Source organism: Sorex fumeus, unplaced genomic scaffold (genome assembly GCF_029834395.1).
Source record: "Sorex fumeus unplaced genomic scaffold, SorFum_2.1 ptg000014l, whole genome shotgun sequence".
NCBI classification, from domain to species: Eukaryota; Metazoa; Chordata; class Mammalia; order Eulipotyphla; family Soricidae; genus Sorex; species Sorex fumeus.
The window spans coordinates 29595363-29617580 of record NW_026606071.1 but is presented as its reverse complement, the minus strand read 5'-3'; the positions used below and the strand labels follow the sequence as shown (position 1 = coordinate 29617580).

Below are 22218 nucleotides of genomic sequence, written 5' to 3'. Positions count from 1 at the left end.
GTAAGAGACTTACTGGGATTCAATCCCCAGAAACCTACTTATAGTTCCTGGAGCCTGCTGGAATTAACCCCGGAGCACAAAGCCAGATGTGGCCCCCAAACTAAATATATAGATGCCCGTATAACCACACATTATGTATTGCATGTAAATGCACACACATGTGTAATATATAGCATATTTATATGTATCAAATATGCATATATATTATGCATAATGAATATACATATATAGCATATAATGCATGTATATTATGTATAATACACATACACATGTTTTCTATATTGTGTATGCAGTCTATATGCATATATATCATAGCTTCACTGGTATTCAGAATGATATTTTGAGTCACAGATTGTGTGCTATATTTTAGTTAAATTCAACATATTGGATGAAAATGTGTACTACAATTTTGCTAAAAACAGAGTCCCATGATATCTTTAAACTGACTCAATGGTTTTTACATAGTAGAAAATGTTTGTGACACAAACATATTTAAGTGTTTACAGTAATTTTTCTGTAATACTTTTTCATAGGATATCATATTTAATATATCTTATTTAACCCTGACATTTATTAATTAAATACAATTCGGATTTATGAAGCTTCAGAAATATTTATATATAAACATATATGCATATATATATATAAAATGCTAAGAAAACTCATGACAGTGTTTTTTCATAATAGTTCAGGTGACTGAAAACTTATAGATCTTTTTCTTAATTTACTGAAAATATTTTATGCAATAGAAGTGAAACAGAATGCAATATAATTATTAACTTGAACTTATTAACTTATTCACTTTTAAAAATATTTTTACTTTTCCAGAGTTATATTTGATTGTTCAATTATTAACTAAATCTGTACCTTATCTGCTTTTCTTATTAGCATTAGATATTGTATTTTATCATGCCTTTACATTTTAATTATTAATCAATTTATTTTATACTCTGGGATAGAAACATAATATATAGGTTACCTTTATATTTTACTAAAGCTTATGGATAGTTTTGCTTTTCTTGTATATTAGCAAAAATAAATTTAATGTTAAGTTAGACATTTCTCTGATATCTTCCTGAGTAAATATCCTACTAAGTTTTTATCTCTTTCTAGTCATGTCTTTCTAATCTGAAAATCTTATCATTTCCATATAGACAAACAAGGAAGAAATATTAAGTATTATTTTGTGCAGTAAATTTTCTGTATCAAATAGCTTTCTATCAAGATCACTACTGTTTTTAGAATTTTCTTAGTGTATATATACACAGACATATAAAAATAATATTTAACAATATCAACAAGTAATGCTAAATTTTCAAATGAATAAATGTGATTTTAACTTTTTATTCTCATAAAAATACCTTGAATAATTCAGTTTATCAAAAATATAAACTAGGATATACCTTATAAACAAAATATGCATTTTCCAGGGATATATACAGAAAGAAAAAATAGACAATTTGTCATCAAATATTACTACCTTTAATGTTTCTGATTAGACCCTAAAGCAGATGTTTGACTTTCTACTAAGAATAAAAAATATCATCCAGATTGATCATACATGAATTACTATCGCCTCATTTCTAAATCCCTTTTCCAAGTGTAAACCGTGCTATTGAACACAATATTTCTAAGAAACAAATTTCAACATTGGTAGCAGATTAATATGGTTGATGAAAGGGATTTGATGAGATTATTATTCAGTATAATAAAATTGGATTCTATGTGAATATTTTCAGATAGGAAGCTGGAGATGGATACTGTGTTTCTACAGCATACACTCTCGCTATTTGAATTAAAATGTGACTCCTGAAAAAATACAGATACTTTTCACAATGTTTTGAGCTACCGTTATTCTCTTCACATTTTTTAAGTAGAATTTTCAAAATGTAGACTGAAAAATAACTTTCATTTCTTGGATAGCCGTCAAAATTTCCCTCTCTCTCTTTTTTTGTCACCTAATGAAGAATTATTCCTAGAGCAGAAGAGTACCACCTAATGTCTCATGAGAAAGCTATTAGTAAGAAAGCATCACATTTCTTAGGTAGAAGCTTAATGCCAGACGTTAATGTAAAAATCCATTTTCACAATCTTTCTTACATCTTACATCTCTTTTCTGCATTCATGAAGGTTGTACAGTTAGGCCATGAAAAATGATGTCCTGGAATTTAGAAGTAGAAAGATGATCTAATTTCTTTTTGTTTCTGTTTTATTTTTCCCCATCTGAGAATATGAAACCAAGAGTCAGTGAAATAATTGATGATGAAAATAGCAGTGATTTAAAATGTGAAGAGACCTGTGATGTCAAAATTTCTCTATTATACATGCAATACAGTCAGGCACTTTAGATGTACCCACCAATCTTGCTTTCTCAAATACCCCTTTTATGGTTCTCACATGTTACTTTCATGCTTTTATCTCCCTCTGTCTTTAAGGTGACACTAAAAACTTTAGCTGGAGACACAATACTAGAGAAATTATTTTTGCAAGGCTACCATTGAAAGTGAGCTGGAGCGATAGTACATCTGGTAGGGTGTTTGCCTTACATGTGGCCGACCGGGTTAAACCCCTCCACCCCTCTCGGAGAGCCCGGCAAGCTACCAGGAGTATCTTGCCTGCACCACAAAGCCTGACAAGTGCCCTGTGACGTATTTGATATACCAAAAACAGTAACAACAAGTCTCAATGGAGATATTACTGGTGCCCACTCAGCAAATCGATGAACAAGGGAGGACAGTGCTACAGTGCTACAGTGCTACCATTGAAAGAAATTGACTACTTATTTTAGATAAATATGTCTGTTTTCCTTATTAACGTCTCTTCTTATTTGTTATTTTATTGGAATAAGTATATATCCACCCAAATATGTCCTTTCTCAGTCACTCTTTGGCTAAGAATGACCATAGGATATTGCTGACAAAACATAGATATATTTTTGCAGGGAGAAAAAGTCCATGTCTCATTAGGAGTCCGCATCTTGCTTACTCTTCTGTCTTCAGCATTCCTAGAATTAGAACAGACCCTTATAGAGTGTTTGCCATATTGTGTCTGGAATAAGTAAAGCCAGGCCAGTGAGGATGGCAGAGCAAACCTTAGATCCTACAAAACAGTTGAACCAGTTTCAACAATTGCGTTCTTTCGATTTCATATTGTGTGAGAAAAAGTTCATCCTATCCATGTCAGCTATAATTTATTATTTTCCCCCAGAAGGAACTTGTAACTGAAGTCTTTATGAACTGATACTCCACGATTTCTCTTTAGTTGTTTTTGTATTAGATAAGAGGGATAATGTGGTAAATATTGTGGAGAAAGTTACTCTATACCTTTCCAGTGATGTTCTTTAATCATAATTGTAGTTCAAAGTTACTATCTTGCCTTATATTTATGTATTTTAACAGTATCTGAAAGAGATCAGCCATTGTTTAGGAAAGAGAAGTTAGATGACCAAGACCAATGTTGCAAAAAAAAGAATCAAGTTAAAATTACTTTTAGTGCAGTTTAGCCTATAGCTAAATTTTATTTATTGCTCTAGTGAACCATGGTTTTTGTTTTGTTTTTATATCATGTTTTGTGTTGTTCTGGGGGAAAAAGTAGTAACTTTATTCATTCTTTCTGATAACAAAGAATATTTTTTGTGATTGAAGCTTTAGCTAGTTTTATTTAACTTGTTTTGTGCAAATAATGTACCTGCTGACTACAATTAGTGTCATGTATGAGCAATAGCACAGCGGTAGGGCGTTTGCCTTGCACGCAGCCAACATGGCCGACCCGAGTTCGATTCCTCCGCCCCTCTCGGAAAGCCCGGCAAGCAACTGAGAGTATTCGATATGCCAGACACAGTAACAACAAAGTCTCCAATGGAGATGTTACTGGGCCTGCTCGAGCAAATCGATCAACGGGAGGGCCTTTACCTTTACCTTTACCTTTACCTATTATTTCTTTAAATAAAATTTGACAACTTGTACAAAAATCTTAAAAATAGACACATTCTGTGACCTTGAACAACCTTTTATGGAAAATCATTTTAGACCAATAATCAAAGGGCCAGAGAGAGAAAGAGAGATAGATAGAAAGAGAGAGACAGAGACAGAGACAGAGAGAAACAGAGAGAAGGGTGGGGGAGAGAGAAGATGGGGTATGGTGTTTGCATTGCGTGCAGTGTAGATTTATTTTTCCCTAACACTGTATATGGTCCCCAAGCTCTGCCAGGAGTGATCTCTGACATAGAGCCTGGAACAAGCCTTAGCATCACCAGCTGTGCCCCAACTTGCACCCCAAAAAATAACTAATCAGATGAGCTATTTAAATGAGCAATAAGAAGGGGTTATTTAGATGAACCTATTTGATTTACATTTTAGCATAGAGTTAAGTATATATATTATATTTATGATAGACACCCAAACACAAATACACAGACTCACATTCACATGCACACACAGAGACACACACAGACACAGGCATACACAGTCACACACATAGACACAAATACAGACACAGTGACATACACACAGACATATGCACAAAGACATACACACAGACATATATACCCATACCACACACATGCACACACAAAGACACAGACATACACCAAGACACATTCCCAGTGCACACACAAACACAGGACATATACAGAAATGTCATATGTATACACAGACAAAAGACATGCACATGCGGACTTAGACATATAATAGACACATGCTCAGAAACACAGGTATAAACTCACAGAGGGGCACATGCAACAATACACACCAATATATATAGAAATACGGATGCATGCATATGCAGATAGATACAGAAATAAGCACGTACATACAAAGAAATATATACAAACACACACTCAGACACACAGATGAATACGCAGACACACACATGCACACAGAGACACACAGATATGTAAATTGACGAGCATATGCATACACAAATACACAGACACACAAATAGATGCCCACCAATGAACACACATGCCCACACACAGACCTATAGTCACATAGATCAACACACATACATGCTCATACAGTCATACACAGACATACACCCACGTTTACACAAACATATACAGATACAGAAACACATACACAGAAATGCACATATATGCCCATAGACATATACAAACACACAAATGTACACACAACAGATTATACACATAGAAGCAGACACACACAGAAATATACAAATACACTTGCATACAAAGCGGGTCGGGCATTTGCCTTGCATGCCTCTGACTCAGGTTTGATTCCTCTGCTCCTCTCAGAAAGCCCGGCAAGCTACCTAGAATATCCCGCCCGCACAGCAAAGCCTGGCAAGCTCTCTGTGATGTATTCGATATGCGAAAAACAGTAACAATAAGTCTCACAGTGGAGATGTTATTGGTGCCTGCTTGAGCAAATTGATGAACAACGGGAGGACAGACAGATATATTTAAGTATAGTATTATATATTTTATAGTACATATTATACATAACATGTATAATATATTAAAGTGTATATATGTTTAGAGGTAGACAGTAGCACAGTGGGTAGGTGCTTGTCTTATATGTGGCTGACTCGTGTTTGATCCTTGGCACCACATGCTGCCCTTGAGCTCTACCAGGAATGATTCCTGAGTGCTGATCAGTAGTAAGCTCTGAGTACTGCCATGGATGGATCCCCCGAGACCAAGAACACGTACATTAGAATAACATTTAATTAGCATTAAACAGTTGCTAAATATTAAGCAACGCTAGTGTGTTATAAAATATATGAACACAGTATTAATCCAATATCAGAGGAAGTAAAAAGATGACCGGTAGTGGCAATATATACCAAGATATTGAGTGTTTCCTGTCTTTTAATTTTGAGTTTTTGTTTGTTTGTGTGTGATTTGGGCTTTCTGAGTTTTTCCGATTGATATAATATGAGTCAGTAAAATATAGTTTAAGTTAACTTGACTCAAATAAACAACTTTAACATTAAAAGCAATTTGAAATAATTATTTTTTGACTGCCTTACCAATAAGTATGACAATCAATTTCTGGTTTTTTTTTTGTTTTTATACAGAAATCCTAAATGGTGGTGTTTATGTAGACCAGAACAAATTCCTTTGTTATGCAGATACAATTCATTGGCAAGATATTGTTCGGAATCCTTGGCCTTCCAACTTGACCCTGGTGTCGACCAATGGTAGCGCAGGATGTGAGTAACATTATTATTTTCAATACCTGAAACTGTTCTGTTCTTTTGAAAATTGATATCTGTCATGCCACAATAATTTTTAACTACAATTTCTTCCTTTGAAATATTCTGTTAGTTGTAGATGTCTGATTAACTCTCTTTTTGGAAAAATTTTATTTTTATTTTATTACTATTATTATTGGGCTGGAGCGATAGCACAGTGGGTAGGCCGTCCGCCTTACAAGTGGCCAACATGGCCGACCCGAGTTCGATTCCTCCGCCCCTCTCGGAGAGCCCGGCAAGCTACCGAGAGTATTCGATATGCCAAACACAGTAACAACAAAGTCTCCAATGGAGACGTTACTGGGCCCGCTCGAGCAAATCGACGATCAACGGGAGGGCCTTTACCTTTACCTTTACCTTACTATTATTATTATTATTATTATTATTATTATTTTCTTTTTGGGTCACACCCAGCAATGCACAGGGTCACTCCTGGATCTGCACTCAGGAATTACACCTGGCGGTGCTCAGAGGGCCATAATGGATGCTGGGAATAGAACTCGGGTCTGCTGCGTACAAGGCAAACTCCCTACCCGCTGTGCTATCACTCAGGCCCCATTCCTTCCAATTTTAATATGACATATCTTTCTAAATATATATCACTTCATCATATACCCAAAGTCCCAAATATGCCCCATTGTCTATGAGCTCAACGTTAACGAATGATTGAAGTTTAATAAGTATTTCAATTCTGTAAACTGTACGACTGGAAAGAACAGTAGAACAAAATTATACTGTTTATAAGCTGAAAACTTTTACGTGTAAAACCCAATTTGAATAACTTTGCAAATCACTATATTTCAATAAAAGTTTTAAAAATAAATAAATCGGGGCTGGAGTGATAGCACAGCGGGTAGGGCATTTGCCTTACATGCGGCCAATGCAGGCTCGATTCCCAGCATCTCATCTGTTCCCCCGAGCACAGCCAGGAGTAATTTCTGAGTGCAGAGCCAGGAGTAACCCCTGTGCATCACCAGGTGTGACCCAAAAAGAAAAATAAATGAATAAATAAATAGATCATTCAATAAAAATTAAAATAAATTATTTAAAGTCTTAAGAAAAGACTGCAGTGGGTAGTGCACTTTCCTTGCCTATGGTTGATCTAGTTCTACTCCCAGCATTCTGTGGTTTCCTGAGCATTACCAGAAGTAATTCCTGAGCACAGACCCAGGAGTGTCCCTGGAGCTCAACTGCATGTGCCCACATATTTTTTTAAATAATTAAATTTTTGCCCTGCAAGCTATCGAGAGTATCTCGCCTGCACAACAAAGCCTGGCAAGCTACTCGTGACGTATTTGATATGCCAAACACAGTAGCAACAAGTCTTGTGATGGAGACATTATTGGGCCCGCTCGAACAAACCAATGAACAATGGGAGGACAGTGACAGTGAATTAAATTTTAAAAGGTAAATTTTAAAGTTATATTAATGAAACAGATTAAAGGGATGAAACATATTTTGCATGCAGGAACCTCAGATTTGATCCCAAATATACCACATGGTCCCCTGATAACTCATATGTGTACCACCCTTATGGCCCCAAAAGTTAATAAATAAGTAGATAAACTTTTATTTATTTTAAAATTCCTTAACCTTCATTTTATCCAAAAATCTTAATAGTAACACGTCATGAAAAATTTTAAAATTATAACCTTAATGGAGAAAGAAGTGTATGTTATATGATAATTTTAGTCATTATTGTAATAAACTATCTGATGATCTAATAATACACAAAAAGTGTGTATTATTTATGCTACCTAGAATTGAAACATTGAGTGCTAAACATGCTTTAAAAAGCATTTAAAATATTATTAAATTTTTAAAATGTTCAGGAAATTGTTTTCTTTCCACAAGGAAGGCTGTGTTCTCTTATTTGTTATTACTGAAATTTGTAATGAGAACAGAAATGTTATCAAGTGTTCGCTTGGAGTTTATATTTCTCATCTATTATTATATATTTACCTCTTGAAATCTTATCTCTTTAAGTTCAAAAGTTACTTGATATGGTATTTATTATGTTATGTATTTATTATTTTTATATAAAATCAAATTTCAAGAGATAAACATTAAATGTCATAATGGCACTGATTGTAGTAATGAAACATCTAAATATATTTGGTTCAAATTAACAACAATTTATAATTAATGTTTGAAACAGTTTTTAAAACGTGAAGTAACAAAATTTGTGTTATCCTTGAAAATAATTTTGTGTGAGACTATTTTGACCTAGTTCAATGGCTTACCTTGTAAAGTTCCATGCAAATAAAACATTGAATCTGTTAATGTTAGTAAGACAATGCTTGCATCAGAGATTATTCCATTTTCTATCTTCTGAGGCTATAGTTCATTATATATTTGGGTTGGATAAAAATAATTAGGTAAGCTAAGTGGACTGCTGACTCTCAGAATACTAGTGACTACCATGTAATGCATGAATGAGATAGGCAAGAGTCAAGTTCCAGGCACCCAAAGGGAAGTGTGCCCACCAGCATCATACGATATGGAATAGATCTGAGAGGGTTTGATTTATTTTTACAGATGGCATCTCTTTGTGCTACTTTTCTGAGGGCAAATTCGGGTGTTTATGCCTATAATTAGGCAACTGTTGCTGAGCTTGATTTTGCATGTAAGTAATTGCAGGTGCAAAATTATCAATGCAGAGTAGGGTCATGGCCAACAGTCCTCTGTAATTTAACCACCAATTGTTTGCTGAAGTTCTATTTTTTACATTGTGATTCTATTTGTAGACATACTATGCGTGCTGCATGACACTGGTGATACTAATAAAATGCTCATCTTGGAATATTGATTTCATACAATGTTATCCTGTGTTCATTTATTCAGCCTTCACCCCATGGGTGATATTAGGCACACTTCTGGTTCTTAAATGCAAAATCTAAATTTTCACTACTTCTCAACTATATACCACTAACCAGAAACAAACCAAATTCAAAACTCTATGGCCATTATTGGGTTTCACCTTTCCCTTAAATATTGGCATTTAATAAATTACTGTATCAAGTTGATTTTGCCTATTAATTGATTTTACTTTAGTTCTTATTTCCATTGCACTATTCTTTACTTCATATTTTGCTCAAGTTATTGAAATGGTTTTTGAATTCTTAATAGTTTTAAGGTCAACAAAGTTTTGTGACAGTCTAGTAAAATCTATACAATCCTCTGTTGATATTTTTGATGGATAAAAAGAACCAAGGTAAATAGTTTGTATCACTGTATCACTGCCTTCCCATTGTTCATCCGTTTGCTTAAGCGGATGCCACTAATGTCTCCATTCGTCCCAGACCTGAGATTTTAGCAGTCTCTCCTTACTCATCCTTCCCAACACTGCCATATTGGAGGCTCTTTCAGGGCCAAGTAAATAAATGTACAAGATAATAAACTGTAAGGAAAATAAATTTATTATATATATTTACCAGTAATATATTTAAATATATTACATAAAGAACATTTAAAGTATGAAGCTGTAGATTGTTTATTATCAGTATGGGGAACAAAATATTATAATAGTAGCATTAATAAATAATGTAATTTCCAGGATCAAGGAGGAATTACTGGGATGAAGGTGTTTGCTTTGCACGAGAATGACCAAAGTCTGATCCCAGGCACCCCTAAAAATTCTCTGTGCACTTCCAGAAGATAACCTGAGCAAAGAGCCAAGATGAAGTCTTGAGCACCACTGGTGCAGCCCAAAAGAAACCAAAAATTTTAAATACTTTTTGGAAGAATGAGAGTCATAAAGAGTATTTAAAGGGCAGTTTATTTTCATAAATGGTGTTAGGAACACTGAAACTGAAATTTTATCTTATACTATATGTAAATACTAACTTAAAATGTGTATAGACATTTTATATATCCATTTGAAGATATAAATGTGATAGCACAATTATTAAGGCCTTAGGAAAAAACATGAAAGACAAGCTTCATGACATTAAATTTAGAAATGATTTTATTTTGGATGTGGTACCAATGAGACAGAACATAAAACAGTAGTCTGCATACAATAGTATACAAATTAAAGTACATCAAACTTAAAATTTTCTGATAACATATAATAAATAGAAGAATGGAGAAATATTTGTAAATCATTTATCTGATAAAGGATTAATGTTAAGAACATGTGTTAGAGGCAAGTCATAATACAGCAGGGAAGGCTTTTGCCTTGCCTGTGACCACCTGGGTTCTATCCCTAGCACTCTTTCTGGTTCGCCAAGCCCACCAGAAGTGATCCCTGAATGTAGAGCCAGGAGTAAAACACTGAGCACCTCCAGGTGTGTCCCCCCCTCAAAAAAAATGAAAAACATATATATACAAAGAACTCTTACTATACACACAAGAAAAACCAGAAAATAGGAAAAATGACTTTAATAGATATTTCTTTTACTAAGAATATCATTTAAATGGCCACACAGCGTATGAATATGTTCAAAAGCACTATTAGAAAAATGCAAACCAAAACCATAAATACCACTTTATAACCATTAAAATCAATACTGTAAGAATAACAATGATGAATTTGTGCAGGAATTGAAACACTTTTGTTCTGTTACTGAGATTCTAAGACTGTGTGACTGAATGGAAAATTAGTATGTAATTTCCCAGAATTAATTTTTAAAAAGTATCTTATCAGTCACTAATCTTACTTCTTGGAATATATCAAAAGAACTTATTACATGGTCTTGAGGAGATATTTGCACACTTGTATTCATAGCATGTCAATAACAGCCAAAAAGTGAAAGCTACCCAAATATCACTAATGAATGAACTAATAAGCAAAATTTTATATATGCATACAATAGAGTTATTTAGCTTTAATTTAAAAAATGAGAGAGGTAGTAAAGAAGGTAACGTGCTTTCTTTTCAGAGAGCTGACCCTGGTTCAATACCCAACACCCCATATGATCCACTGAGCCATGAGAAGAGTGATTCCTTAGCACAAAGTCAGGAATAATCTCTCAACACCACTGGAAGTAGCTAACTCCCCCACCCCTGTCAGAAATGAAATTATGACATAATACATGAAAAACTTTGAGAATATTATTATAAGCAAAAGAAAAGCCACTAAAATGGGCCAGAGAGATACTATAGCAAGAGAGCATTTCCTTTCATGCAGGCAACCCAGGCTCAATTTTTGCTACTCTATATGGTCTGCTTAGCTGACTCTGAGCACAGAGCCAGAAATAAGTCCTGAACACAATTGTGTGTGGCCTGTCCACATCCTAGCAAAAAGAACAAGTTAAGTCACTAAGAAACATTTGCTACTTAAATGAGGTAAAGTCATTAAATTTCCAGAAAAAAAAATAAGTAAAATGGTGGTAACTAGGGGCTTAGAGAATTGAAATGTTCATCATAAAACTTTTTCAAGATTAAACTCCTTAAATCTGTTATACATCAATGTGAATATGCTTCCCTATATGATAATAATTTGTAGATAATAAATTTTGTTATGTGATTTTACTTTACTTAACATTTGGTTAACTAAGATTAAAAAACTAGATAAATAGTATTTTAGTTATCTACACCAATTGAATGTAAGATAAATACTTATAAAATTCTACTTATTAACAGCGCGACCACATTTGCCTTTATAGTCATATTTAAAAGAATAAATATATTTTAATACGGGATTAATGCGTATTATAATTATTAACTCCTGTTCTAGTTCAAGCTCCTCCTGAATTTTATTCACAGGTTTGTAGTCTAAAACAGAACTGCTGTTCTTGGCTATTTAATTTGCCTCCACTCCCGCTAATCCAACTGACAAAATACCAGCAGAGCTTTATTAAATGGAAAACTATCCATGACCTTGTCTAAAACCCTGCCACACTACAAGTGGATAAATATTGTGTCAGTTCTCAACAAAAGAAAGAGCAAGGAGTTTCCAAGCAGCCTATTGCTTATTCTTTTCTATATGGAATGATTTTTATCATTTCTTTTTCTGTACTGCCCCTTCTTTCTTTTTTTGCCAGTCTAGATTTCAATCATACTTAAGACACTTATCAGATGTCATCTACTGTAAAAATGTTCTTTTTTATAGGGCAGATTAGGTTACATAGCAAATGTAACCCCATAATGGTTTGTACCAAAAACGGACATTCTTTATCCCTCTAAGATGAAAATTCGTATAGAAAAGGATCAATTCATTATTCTGTCCTCTGTTATGGCTCATTAAAAATAATACATTTATATGTACTTTATACACAATAAATGAAATATATTCATAAATAGAAAATTATGATAGTCATAATTTTCTTTAAAAACTGCAATGTAAAGCAAACCCAGATTTTTCTTTAAAAACTGTAATGCAAAGCAAACCCGGAACTTTGCGACCTTGAACTCTGGATTGAACAGGACCTGAAACAGAGATCCTCTGCCTGCTTCCCTCAGTCTCTGGTGACTCAGGGACCACACCCATAAGCCACCCTGCTGGCACCAGATAATCTCCTCGTCAGTCACCCTCCAGAACTCATGGATGCTCCTCACAGATGGGAGTATAAAAGGAGGCCCCCAGAACCATGCCACCAGACTCTGAGTCAGGCTGTTGGGCCGGTAAGAGTCCTCTCCAGGCCAAGGGACCCCAGCCCCGGCAGCCAACCTCCACTGCCCAACCACCACCATGCTCCAGGCCACTTTCCATCAGTGTGTCACATTATAAGACACTTCCTACTCATTTATGCCTCTCGAAGAGTCCAACATGCTACCAAGAGTATCCTGCCCGCACGGGCAGAGCCTGACAAGATCCCCATGGTGTATTTGATATGCCAAATACAGTAACAACAATAGGTCTCATTCCCCTGACTCTGAAAGAGCATCCAATCTTTGGGAAAACACAAGTAAGAAGAGGCTGCTAAAATATCAGGGCTGGGAGGAATAGAGATGTTACTGGCGCCCTCTCAAGTAAATTGAAGATCAACAGGATGACAGCGATACAGTGAATGTAAAGCAAATTATTATCAAATATTTGAAATCTAGAACAGTATCAAAAACCATTTGAAGATTACAGGGTCAAGAAACCATGTAACAAATAGAAGAATGAAGCCATATGAACTAAAGAAAAAGAGAACTGACGTTGGAGAGATAGCACAGTGGGAAGGTCTTTTGCCTTGTATGCTGCTGACTTGGATTCAATTTCCAGAACCCCATATTGTGTCCTGAGAAGACACAATAGCGATCCCTGATCACAGAGTCAAGAGTAAGTCTTGAGCAAAGATGGTCTGGGTCAAAACCCCACCCTCCCCAAAAATAAAGTGAAGAGCCACAAATGTCAACTATTTGAGGCAAGAAAATAGCTAGGTAGAATTTGGTTGGACCGTCAAGACCAGGTTGGAAAAGATCAAAAGTCATTGATAAGCTCAGTGTCATTGCTGGATTTTTCTTTTGTAGAAGAATATTTTCCACTTCCCAATAATTTAACTCTCTTTTTAATTGTTTCATTATAGGTTTATAATACTACAGAAATTCAGACATAGAACTTAACAGTTCTCTTTGTGTACCGGGCTCATCACACCCACCACCAAAATTACAGTACCACTTACCTCAATTGCACCCATTACTCCTACCCTCTTCCCCTTTTCCTCTACTAACCACTTTAGTGTGTGTGTGTGTGTGTGTGTGTGTGTGTGTGTGTGAATTTGTTTGCAACTGATATTTATTTTGGGGGGAGATTGGAGCAAACCCTATAGGTGCTTAGGATTTACTCCTCACTGTTCAGAAATCAGACCCTTTTCAAGGGTCCACATGTGATGCCACGACCTTAAAGCAGGGTCAGTAAAGAAAGTTTCTTAACTGCTCTAGGCCCTAGAAAATCAGTTTTAGAATAATATTATTTAAGAATATGCCAAAATGATTATAAACAAATTATATTTTCAGAATATTTTTGATATCTCTGACATCTAACAGGATGGGGGTATGTGTCTATCATACATAACCTTTGAAGATTTGTTTTTTTTTAATTCTACATTCTTGGAAAGGTATATCAATAGTGTTTATTCTATAAAGTACACATCACAGTAAAAAAAGTATATAGTGACTTTCACTTTAATTGAACCATTAGGAAAACAATTCCCCATCCCTGTAAAAATATTTAGGTGATAGAAATTACTGATACTTTAAAATTAAGTAAATGTGAATATAAGAAAACAAATATACTTTTTAAAAGGCAATTAAACTTTCTGAGGAAATGTATGGCATATATAAGGGTTTTGGATGTCTTAGGTTCATTGGGGGGCCATAGAGGTAGCCTTGAGTGATGCAAATGAGACTGGCATGGTGCCAGCTAATCTCTGTTCATTCCTAATTCCCAGTTTCTTTCAATGTTTTCAGAAGTTGCTAGTTTGTCTCTCCAGCCTTTGCCTCAGGCATTGTTGGCTTTCTAGGAGCCTAAGCTCTATGGCAAAATTTTATGATCCTGGGGAATTCCTGGAATCTTAAGACAGGACCTTGGGCATGAAGTATGTTGTTAGTTTGATGGGGAAAGAGATAAAACATCTTGCAAGAGAGATAACTGGCTTCCTTTCTCACTGGCAAGGGGAAACTAAAGCTGCTTTCTTCATGAGGACACCCTATTTTCTTTCCCCTTTTTGGTCAACCCACTATGACAACCTTGGAAGTCTCTGGCCTGAGTTAGAACTGATATGGTTGGCTGTAAACATGACATGGACGCTAGTATTCCAGTAACCCTCAGAGGCAGCTGCATATGAAGTCCACTTGTTCTGCACAGCTCAAGAATTGCTCCCCACCTCCTGAGTTCTGTTGCTATCCTGTATTCAGGCTGGATTCAGGCTGGAGTGAGGAATTGCTTTTTGCAGCAAAAGGAAAGTTGGCACAGGTTCAGGGATGTCCTCTTCTTTCACTGAAAGACATTTTAGGAGAAGATCAGATGCAAAATAAAGTAGTTTAATTTAAAGTAATTTACTAAAAGAAAAAGGAGAGAGACAGACAGACATATTCAAAAGTCTTCAGAAGAGATAAAGCAAAAACCGATTTTGAGAGGTTTTGGATTGTTTCTCCAATTATTTAAATCTGGGTATTGTCACTGGAAAAACAGATTTGGACTCTAGATGACCTTTTCTTTTTCCTATCCTGACCTTTAGACTCTCCTGGAACTTTTGGAACTGGTACCTCTGTTCCTCTATAAACAAAGATCTCTGTATTTGCATCTAAAAGAAGTGTGGTTTCCTCATGCCTTTGGGCTACTTCAGGGCTGGGCAATTTCTTCTTAGTTATACTATTTCCCCAAAACTCATTACCAGGGCCCCACTATCTCACTGCCTACCACAAAAAAAAAAAAAAAAATGGATGTGGAAGCACAATTGGCTTAGTCAAAACCCAGCACTTTGTTTTTAGCTATTTGACCTTGGGCAAATCACTTATATTCCTGGTTCTTAGAATCTGCATTTATAAAGGAGTATTAGGAATGGAACAGAAAGGTAAACTGAAAACTAAACTACTGACTCTGGATAGCTAAAACAAATAGCCAAAATGAAGATGATAGTCCAACTTTCAAATCACTTTTGTGATAGTATAAGAAGGCTTTGATTTGAGGAAGGCACTGGTTCCTGTGCAGTCCCACTTTTCTCCATAGAACTGCCCCAGGCATGGGTGGATGGATCAGATATATGAGCATTTATATGGGGAATTGTCTCACTTCAAGGGAGACTCCTAAAGGCCCCTGCTATTTTGTGGATTTAAGAAATGTAGGGGAGAGGAGGAAGCAGAGCAAGGGATTCGGAAAAGATCAAATACTGATTCAGAGCAGAGATAAAGTGTCTAAGATTTCTCTACCCCCAGCCTCTTACTATCATTTCTGGAAAGATATTCTAGGAAAGGCTCTGTAGGCACTAGGTAAAGATGCCTTTCAATAGAGGCACCTGGGGTAGAAATACAAGTATGTGCTATGGTGTGACAAGCCCACAAGCAATGAGTCTTTCTAGAATGCAATGTTTTGGCTCTGTATTCAGTCCTTAGCTGGGAAGAATCATTCCACTGTGAGCACTGCATGGCAGAGCTTTTGTATTTGCCCATGATCAATTTTAGAAGATCACTCCAAAGTTTACAAAAGTCAATACCATTAACAACTCCCTAGGATTATTAAAAGGAGCTACTATATGTTAAAATATACTAGTAAAGTGTAACTTCTAATTATAATTTGTGTTTTTCTCCATGAAATGATGATAATATTAGGATGATATAGCACTGCACTGTAGCACTGTCCTCCCATTAGTAAATATATATGTATATATATTTATAAGTTTTAAAATCTGCATGTTATCCTTTCATTATATATTAAACTCTTTTTTCATCTTTTATGTCTGTTTCAGTATCCAGAGGAGTATTTCAGAGACAGATCAAGAAAGCTAAAAACCTAAAGTGTTCCAGATGTAACAATCTTTTCTATAGTTTACACCAGATATACCACTCATTCTTAATTACTTTACTTTATTTTAAAATCAAATACCAGCTAATGAAAGAAATGGGAGTGTGGTGAATTGGATAATTCATAAAAGACCATTCTACTCACAAACATAATTCCAGTACTAATCACTTGTTTAAACCAGATGTCCTGTCCACAGTAAAACCATTAGTAAAATTTAAAACTATATTTTTTTCTTTTAACAACTCTTACATATTTTAACAATTGAACAATTGCTCTCTGCTAACTAATGTTGCATAGTGTGACATATTGAGAACTTCCTTAAACTAAAGAATAGTTAAAACTTAAAATGGAATAGATTAGTCTTGTTTTTTAAAAAGATTTTTTAAAAAAATAACTGTTATTTAACAAAAGGTAGAAAATATGAGAAAAGTAAATTAATCTGTTTAAACCCTAAAGATAGCTTTTGTCAAAGATTTTTGTTGCAAGGACTCAAGGATGATATATATGTGATATACCATGTCAAGGAAAGAAAGGCTAAAAATCATATGATCATATAAATAAACCCAGAGAACGTATTTGACAAGGCCGAATGCCCATTCATAATTAAAAATCTCACAAAAAAATAGGGGCAGAAGAAAGTTAACTCAAAGTAGAAAAGCCATATACATCAGATGCAACATCTACTCAGTGGTAAAAAACAAAAAGCCCTCCCTTCAAGATCATGCATAAGGGAAGAACATACATACCTATATTCATTATTATTCAATAGTGTATTTAAATTTCTATCCATAGAAATCAAGGAAAAAGAATGGAAGACATTAAAAATGGAAAGAATAACCTAATGACTACTATTTTTAGGTGATGAAGTACTATGCAAGAAGATGATACAGTTTCTACCAATTTTTTTTGAACATTAAAACTAGACTAAGGTAACACCTACAAAATCAATGCACAAATATTTATTACATTTTTATATGTAAGCAATTAGAAGTTAGAGAAAACCTTAATCACAATGAAATTGTTCCAAAACATTAAATTCCTAGCAATCAACTTAACAAAGGATAGAAAAGACACAATGAAAACTGTAGGTCACTATTTAAAAACAAATAGAAGAAAACACAAAGAAATAGAAATATATTCCATGTCATTTTCATGAATCAAAAGAACTGTAGTACTGTAGCACAGTCCTCCCATTGTTCATTGATTTGCTCAAGTGGGCACCAGTAATGTTTCTATTGTGAGACTTTTTTTGGCATATTGAATATGTCATGGTAGCTTGTGAGGCTCTCCAAGAGGGATGGAGGAATCGAACATAGGTGGGTCACATGCAAGGCAAACTCCCTACCTGCTGTGATATCACTCCAGCTTCTTTTCCTTGGTAGGGAAAAAGAATTAAAATTGTTAAAATAACATACTAGGGGTACAAAGATAGTATAGCAGATGTAGCAATTGCCTTGCATGCAGCTCACCTAAATTCAATCCCCAGCACTTAATATGCTTTCTATTTAGTTCCAGAAGAGATCCTTGAGCTCAGAGACAGTAGCATGCCCTATGTATTACTGGTCATGGCCCAAACAACCAAAAAAATATCAAATGATTATGCTATGAATACATTATACAGATTCCAATACAATACCTATTAAAAATCCAAAGCCATCTTTTAGGACTTAGAACAGGTGCTGCTAAAATTTTTGTGGAAACATAAAATTGCAAAAGTAATTCTGAGAAAAAAATGTGCAGAATTACATTACCAGACGTCAAACTGTACTCTGAAACTATAATTATTAAAATAGTATGATACTGGAAGTAAATTCTCAAATCACTGAACAGAACTGAGAACTCAAAGTAACCCCTCAAAAACAACGACATTTAATTAAAGACAAAGAAAATAGGTACATTAATAGTCTAAGAAAAGTTTACTTAACAACTGGTGCTAGGAAATGTGGATATGCACATGCAAAAAAAAAAAAAGAAATGAACTGCTCTCACACCATTCACAAAAATTAATCAAAATGAATTAAAGAACCTGATATTACACATGACTCCATAAAGAAAAATCTGAAAGAATACATATAATCTGCACAATATTAACCTCAGAGTTATCTTCCATCATTAAACTCCACTAGTAAAGAAAACAAAATCAAAAACAAAAACTTGGGATTATATCAAACTGTCCTAGAATGGAACAAACAGGGTGAGAGACTGTCTGAGTTCATCATGTTGACCAAGATCATCCATGGTAACTCACTGTTCCAGAAGGCCGAATTTAAACACTGGACATGGGAGTCTCCCAGTGGACAGTTCCACAATGAAATTGAGCACATCATATTCAATCGACAGTTTTGCCTGACCGATGTCACTGTTGTCCCAAAATTCCAAACGGGATCAGTCTACCTTCTCTTTAGTGTGAAATTCTACTTCATGGAGGAGGGAGACAGGAGTGCAAAGTTCAAGAAAAGAATTCCTAGAATGACCACCAACCTGGAGAATTTTGACACTATTGTAGCAATATGGGAAGATGCCATCACTGACAACATTGATGAGGAGTACAATCGACTGGTTCAGCACCTCCATGATGGCGCGAGGAATTCCAAGAGAAAGAAAGCCACAAAAAGATGCTTGTCTTTAGAAACTCTTGAGCTCATTTGCCAATGTGGTTTGGCACAAGACTCAGGCAATCACAAGCTAACATCCGAGCTCACAAAGCTGTGCAGAGAAGCCATAAAGGAAGACCTTGAAGAGAGAAGAGCAATAGTATTGGACAATGCAGCAGAAGCCAGGAAATGTACTCACAACGCTCACTTGTCTTTCGCCAACTATAAGAACAAGATGACTCTCCTCCGACGTCCTGATTATTCTATCACATCTTCCAGAAGGGCAATGGAAAAGGTTATCCACAAATTCTACTTTGATCTCTTCTACAGCCACGTCCAACTTCCCACATACCAAATTCCACAGAATGGATATGTCGTTCCCAGCACTCTCCCTTCCAAAATCTGACTTGCCATTTCATCGATCCAGACAATGTCAGACCTGAACACCTGAAGAATCTGTCACCAGTACATGTCAATATACTGGTTCAGCTCTTCACATGCTACCTGTCTGAATGCAAGTTTCCGTCCCAGTGGAAAACCAGCAGGACTGTACTACTGTACAAGAAGGGAGACATCCACGACATCAGCAACTATCACCTGATCTGCCTGTTGTCCGTCATCTGCAAGTTATTCACTCAAGTTATCCTGAATAGGATTGGCCAAACACTAGACGAAGGACAACCATGTGAGCAAGCTGGGTTCCAAAAAGGAATGATTGACCATATCCACAAGGTGGCCAAGCTCATTGAGGATTCACAAGAGTTCATGATGCCACTGTTTAATGTTCATTGATTTAAAGATGGCCTTTGACTCTATTGAGACTGAAGCAGTCATCAAAGCCCTAGCCAAACAGGGCATTCAAATTCAGTACATCAGGATCCTCTGGGAGCTGTATTATGGATTCACCACCAGGATCTCACCATCCTACAAGGAAGTGATCATCAATGTAAAAAGAGGAGTTCAACAGGGCAATATTATTTCACCTAAACTCTTCAGTGCCACCTAGAGAACATCATGTGATAACTGGAATGGGAAGGAATGGGAGTAAAGATAGACGTTTGGCAACTGCACCACCTCTGCTTCACTGATGATATCATTCTAATAACAACAAACATTAGCCAAGCAGCTCAAATGCTGGCTGACTTTGAACACGAGTGTGGAAAGACGGACTGCAGTTGAGTCTCATGAAGACAATGCTCATGAGAAACGTACTACTTCCTGCATTCCATTTGCCCTTAACGGAATAAACATCTTCGAATGCAGTAGTTATGTATACTAGGTTGAGAACTCAACATGACGAAATGACCTGGCACCTGAACTGCACAGGAGGAAGAGAGTAGCGTGGAATGCCTTCAAGAGCAATGAAGAAGTGGTTAAGAGGAGGAAGAACTTCTGGCTCCAGGCACATCTTTTCGACTCCACCGTTCTTCCTGCACTAACATACATCTCGGAGACCTGGGCCCTGTGAAAACAGGACGAGAACGCTATTTGGGTATCCCAAAGAGGAATCAAAAAGCTATGCTTGGAATATTGTGCTTCACTCAAATGAGAGAAAGAATCTGGAGTTCAAACCTCCATTGATGATCAGGAATCAGGGACCCTGTCTCGTCTGCCAAGGAGTCGAAAACCAGATGGGCCGAACATGTAATGCAATTTAGAGATGACTGCTGAATTAGAACCATTACCAACTGGATTCCACGGGACATCAAAAGATCATGTGGCTGCCCACATACAAGATGGTCAGATTTCTTCATCAAAACCCTGAACAAACGGTTTGAGGCTCTCCATATTCCTGGAGTGAGCAGACACCATTGGGCTACACTAGCACGTGACAGGGACAAATGGAGACGTTACTGGCTTCTGCTTCAACAAATCGATGATCAATGGGATGACTAGTAATACAAATGACATATCAAATTGAAAGATTTATTGAGTTTTATTCCTAAGTGGTTCAGGATTGGGTCACACCCTCCGATACTCAGGGTTTGCTCCTGGCTCTGTACTCAAGGATGAATCCTGACCTTGTTCAAGAAGCTATATGAAATGCAAGGTATTATGCCTACATCATCCATGTTCATGGAAAGTGCGCAAGAGATTGTACTGTTGCTTCAGCCCTCAAAACACTGCTGCTGCAGACAAAAGACACTATGCCAAGATAAAAAGATATTTTAATTAATAGGGAAATGTATCTGCACATCATACATCTGAAAAAGTACTAATATGCAAGCTTTAAGACACACAAACCTTGACAACATGAACACAATTATATTCATCAAAAAAGGAGACAAGGACATAGATACTGCCTCAGAGAAGACATATGGGTGGAAAATAAACATATGAAAAATGATTTTATGTATTTTTAAGAAAATTAAAATTGACAGAGCAATGAGATATCACAACACCTGTGAGATTGGTCTACATTATAAAGACATAAAGAACCAATGTTGGTGAAGATGCTGTGCTAACGGCACCCTCATAAACTGTTGGAAGGAATGTCATCTGGCTTAACTTCTGTGGAAAACAATATTTTAACAATGATAATTATTTCAAAGAAATATGAATAGAACTCCCAAATTATCCAGTGATTCCACTCCTTGACATTTGTGCCAAGAACATCAAAACATTGATTCTAAAAGATATATGCACACCTGTTTATTGCAACACTCTTCACAATAGCCAAGAACTGGAAACAGCTCCAACTGTCCAATGGCATATCAGAGAACACACACACACACACACACACACACACACACACACACACAGAAAGAGAGCGCATGCACACAAAGACAATAGATTGCTACTAATCAATTAAAAAAAGATGCTTTTTTTTTTTTACTGGGATGAATCTAGAGAAAGACAGATGCCTTATGGTCTTACTCATTTGTGGTAAATAAGAGAACAAGGCAAAGGAATGAATAAAAATGCTAAAAATTCCTTGGACATTGACTGTAGTCAAATAATTAGATAACTATCAGTTTCTTAAGCAGTGGGAAGGGAAGTGGGAGAGCGGAGAAGAAT

At 35.8% G+C, this 22218-nt stretch overlaps 1 protein-coding gene across 5 annotated transcripts in view; it reads left to right on the top strand.

Moving 5' to 3' along the window:
- ERBB4 (erb-b2 receptor tyrosine kinase 4) overlaps positions 1 to 22218 on the top strand; it is a 1197143-nt gene that overhangs the window by 766783 nt on the left and 408142 nt on the right. For all 5 annotated transcript variants that reach the window (XM_056111671.1, XM_056111669.1, XM_056111672.1 and 2 more), the window contains exon 4: positions 6037 to 6171. In XM_056111671.1, the coding sequence (XP_055967646.1) occupies positions 6037 to 6171 (135 nt within the window). The remainder of the gene's footprint in view (positions 1 to 6036; positions 6172 to 22218) is intronic.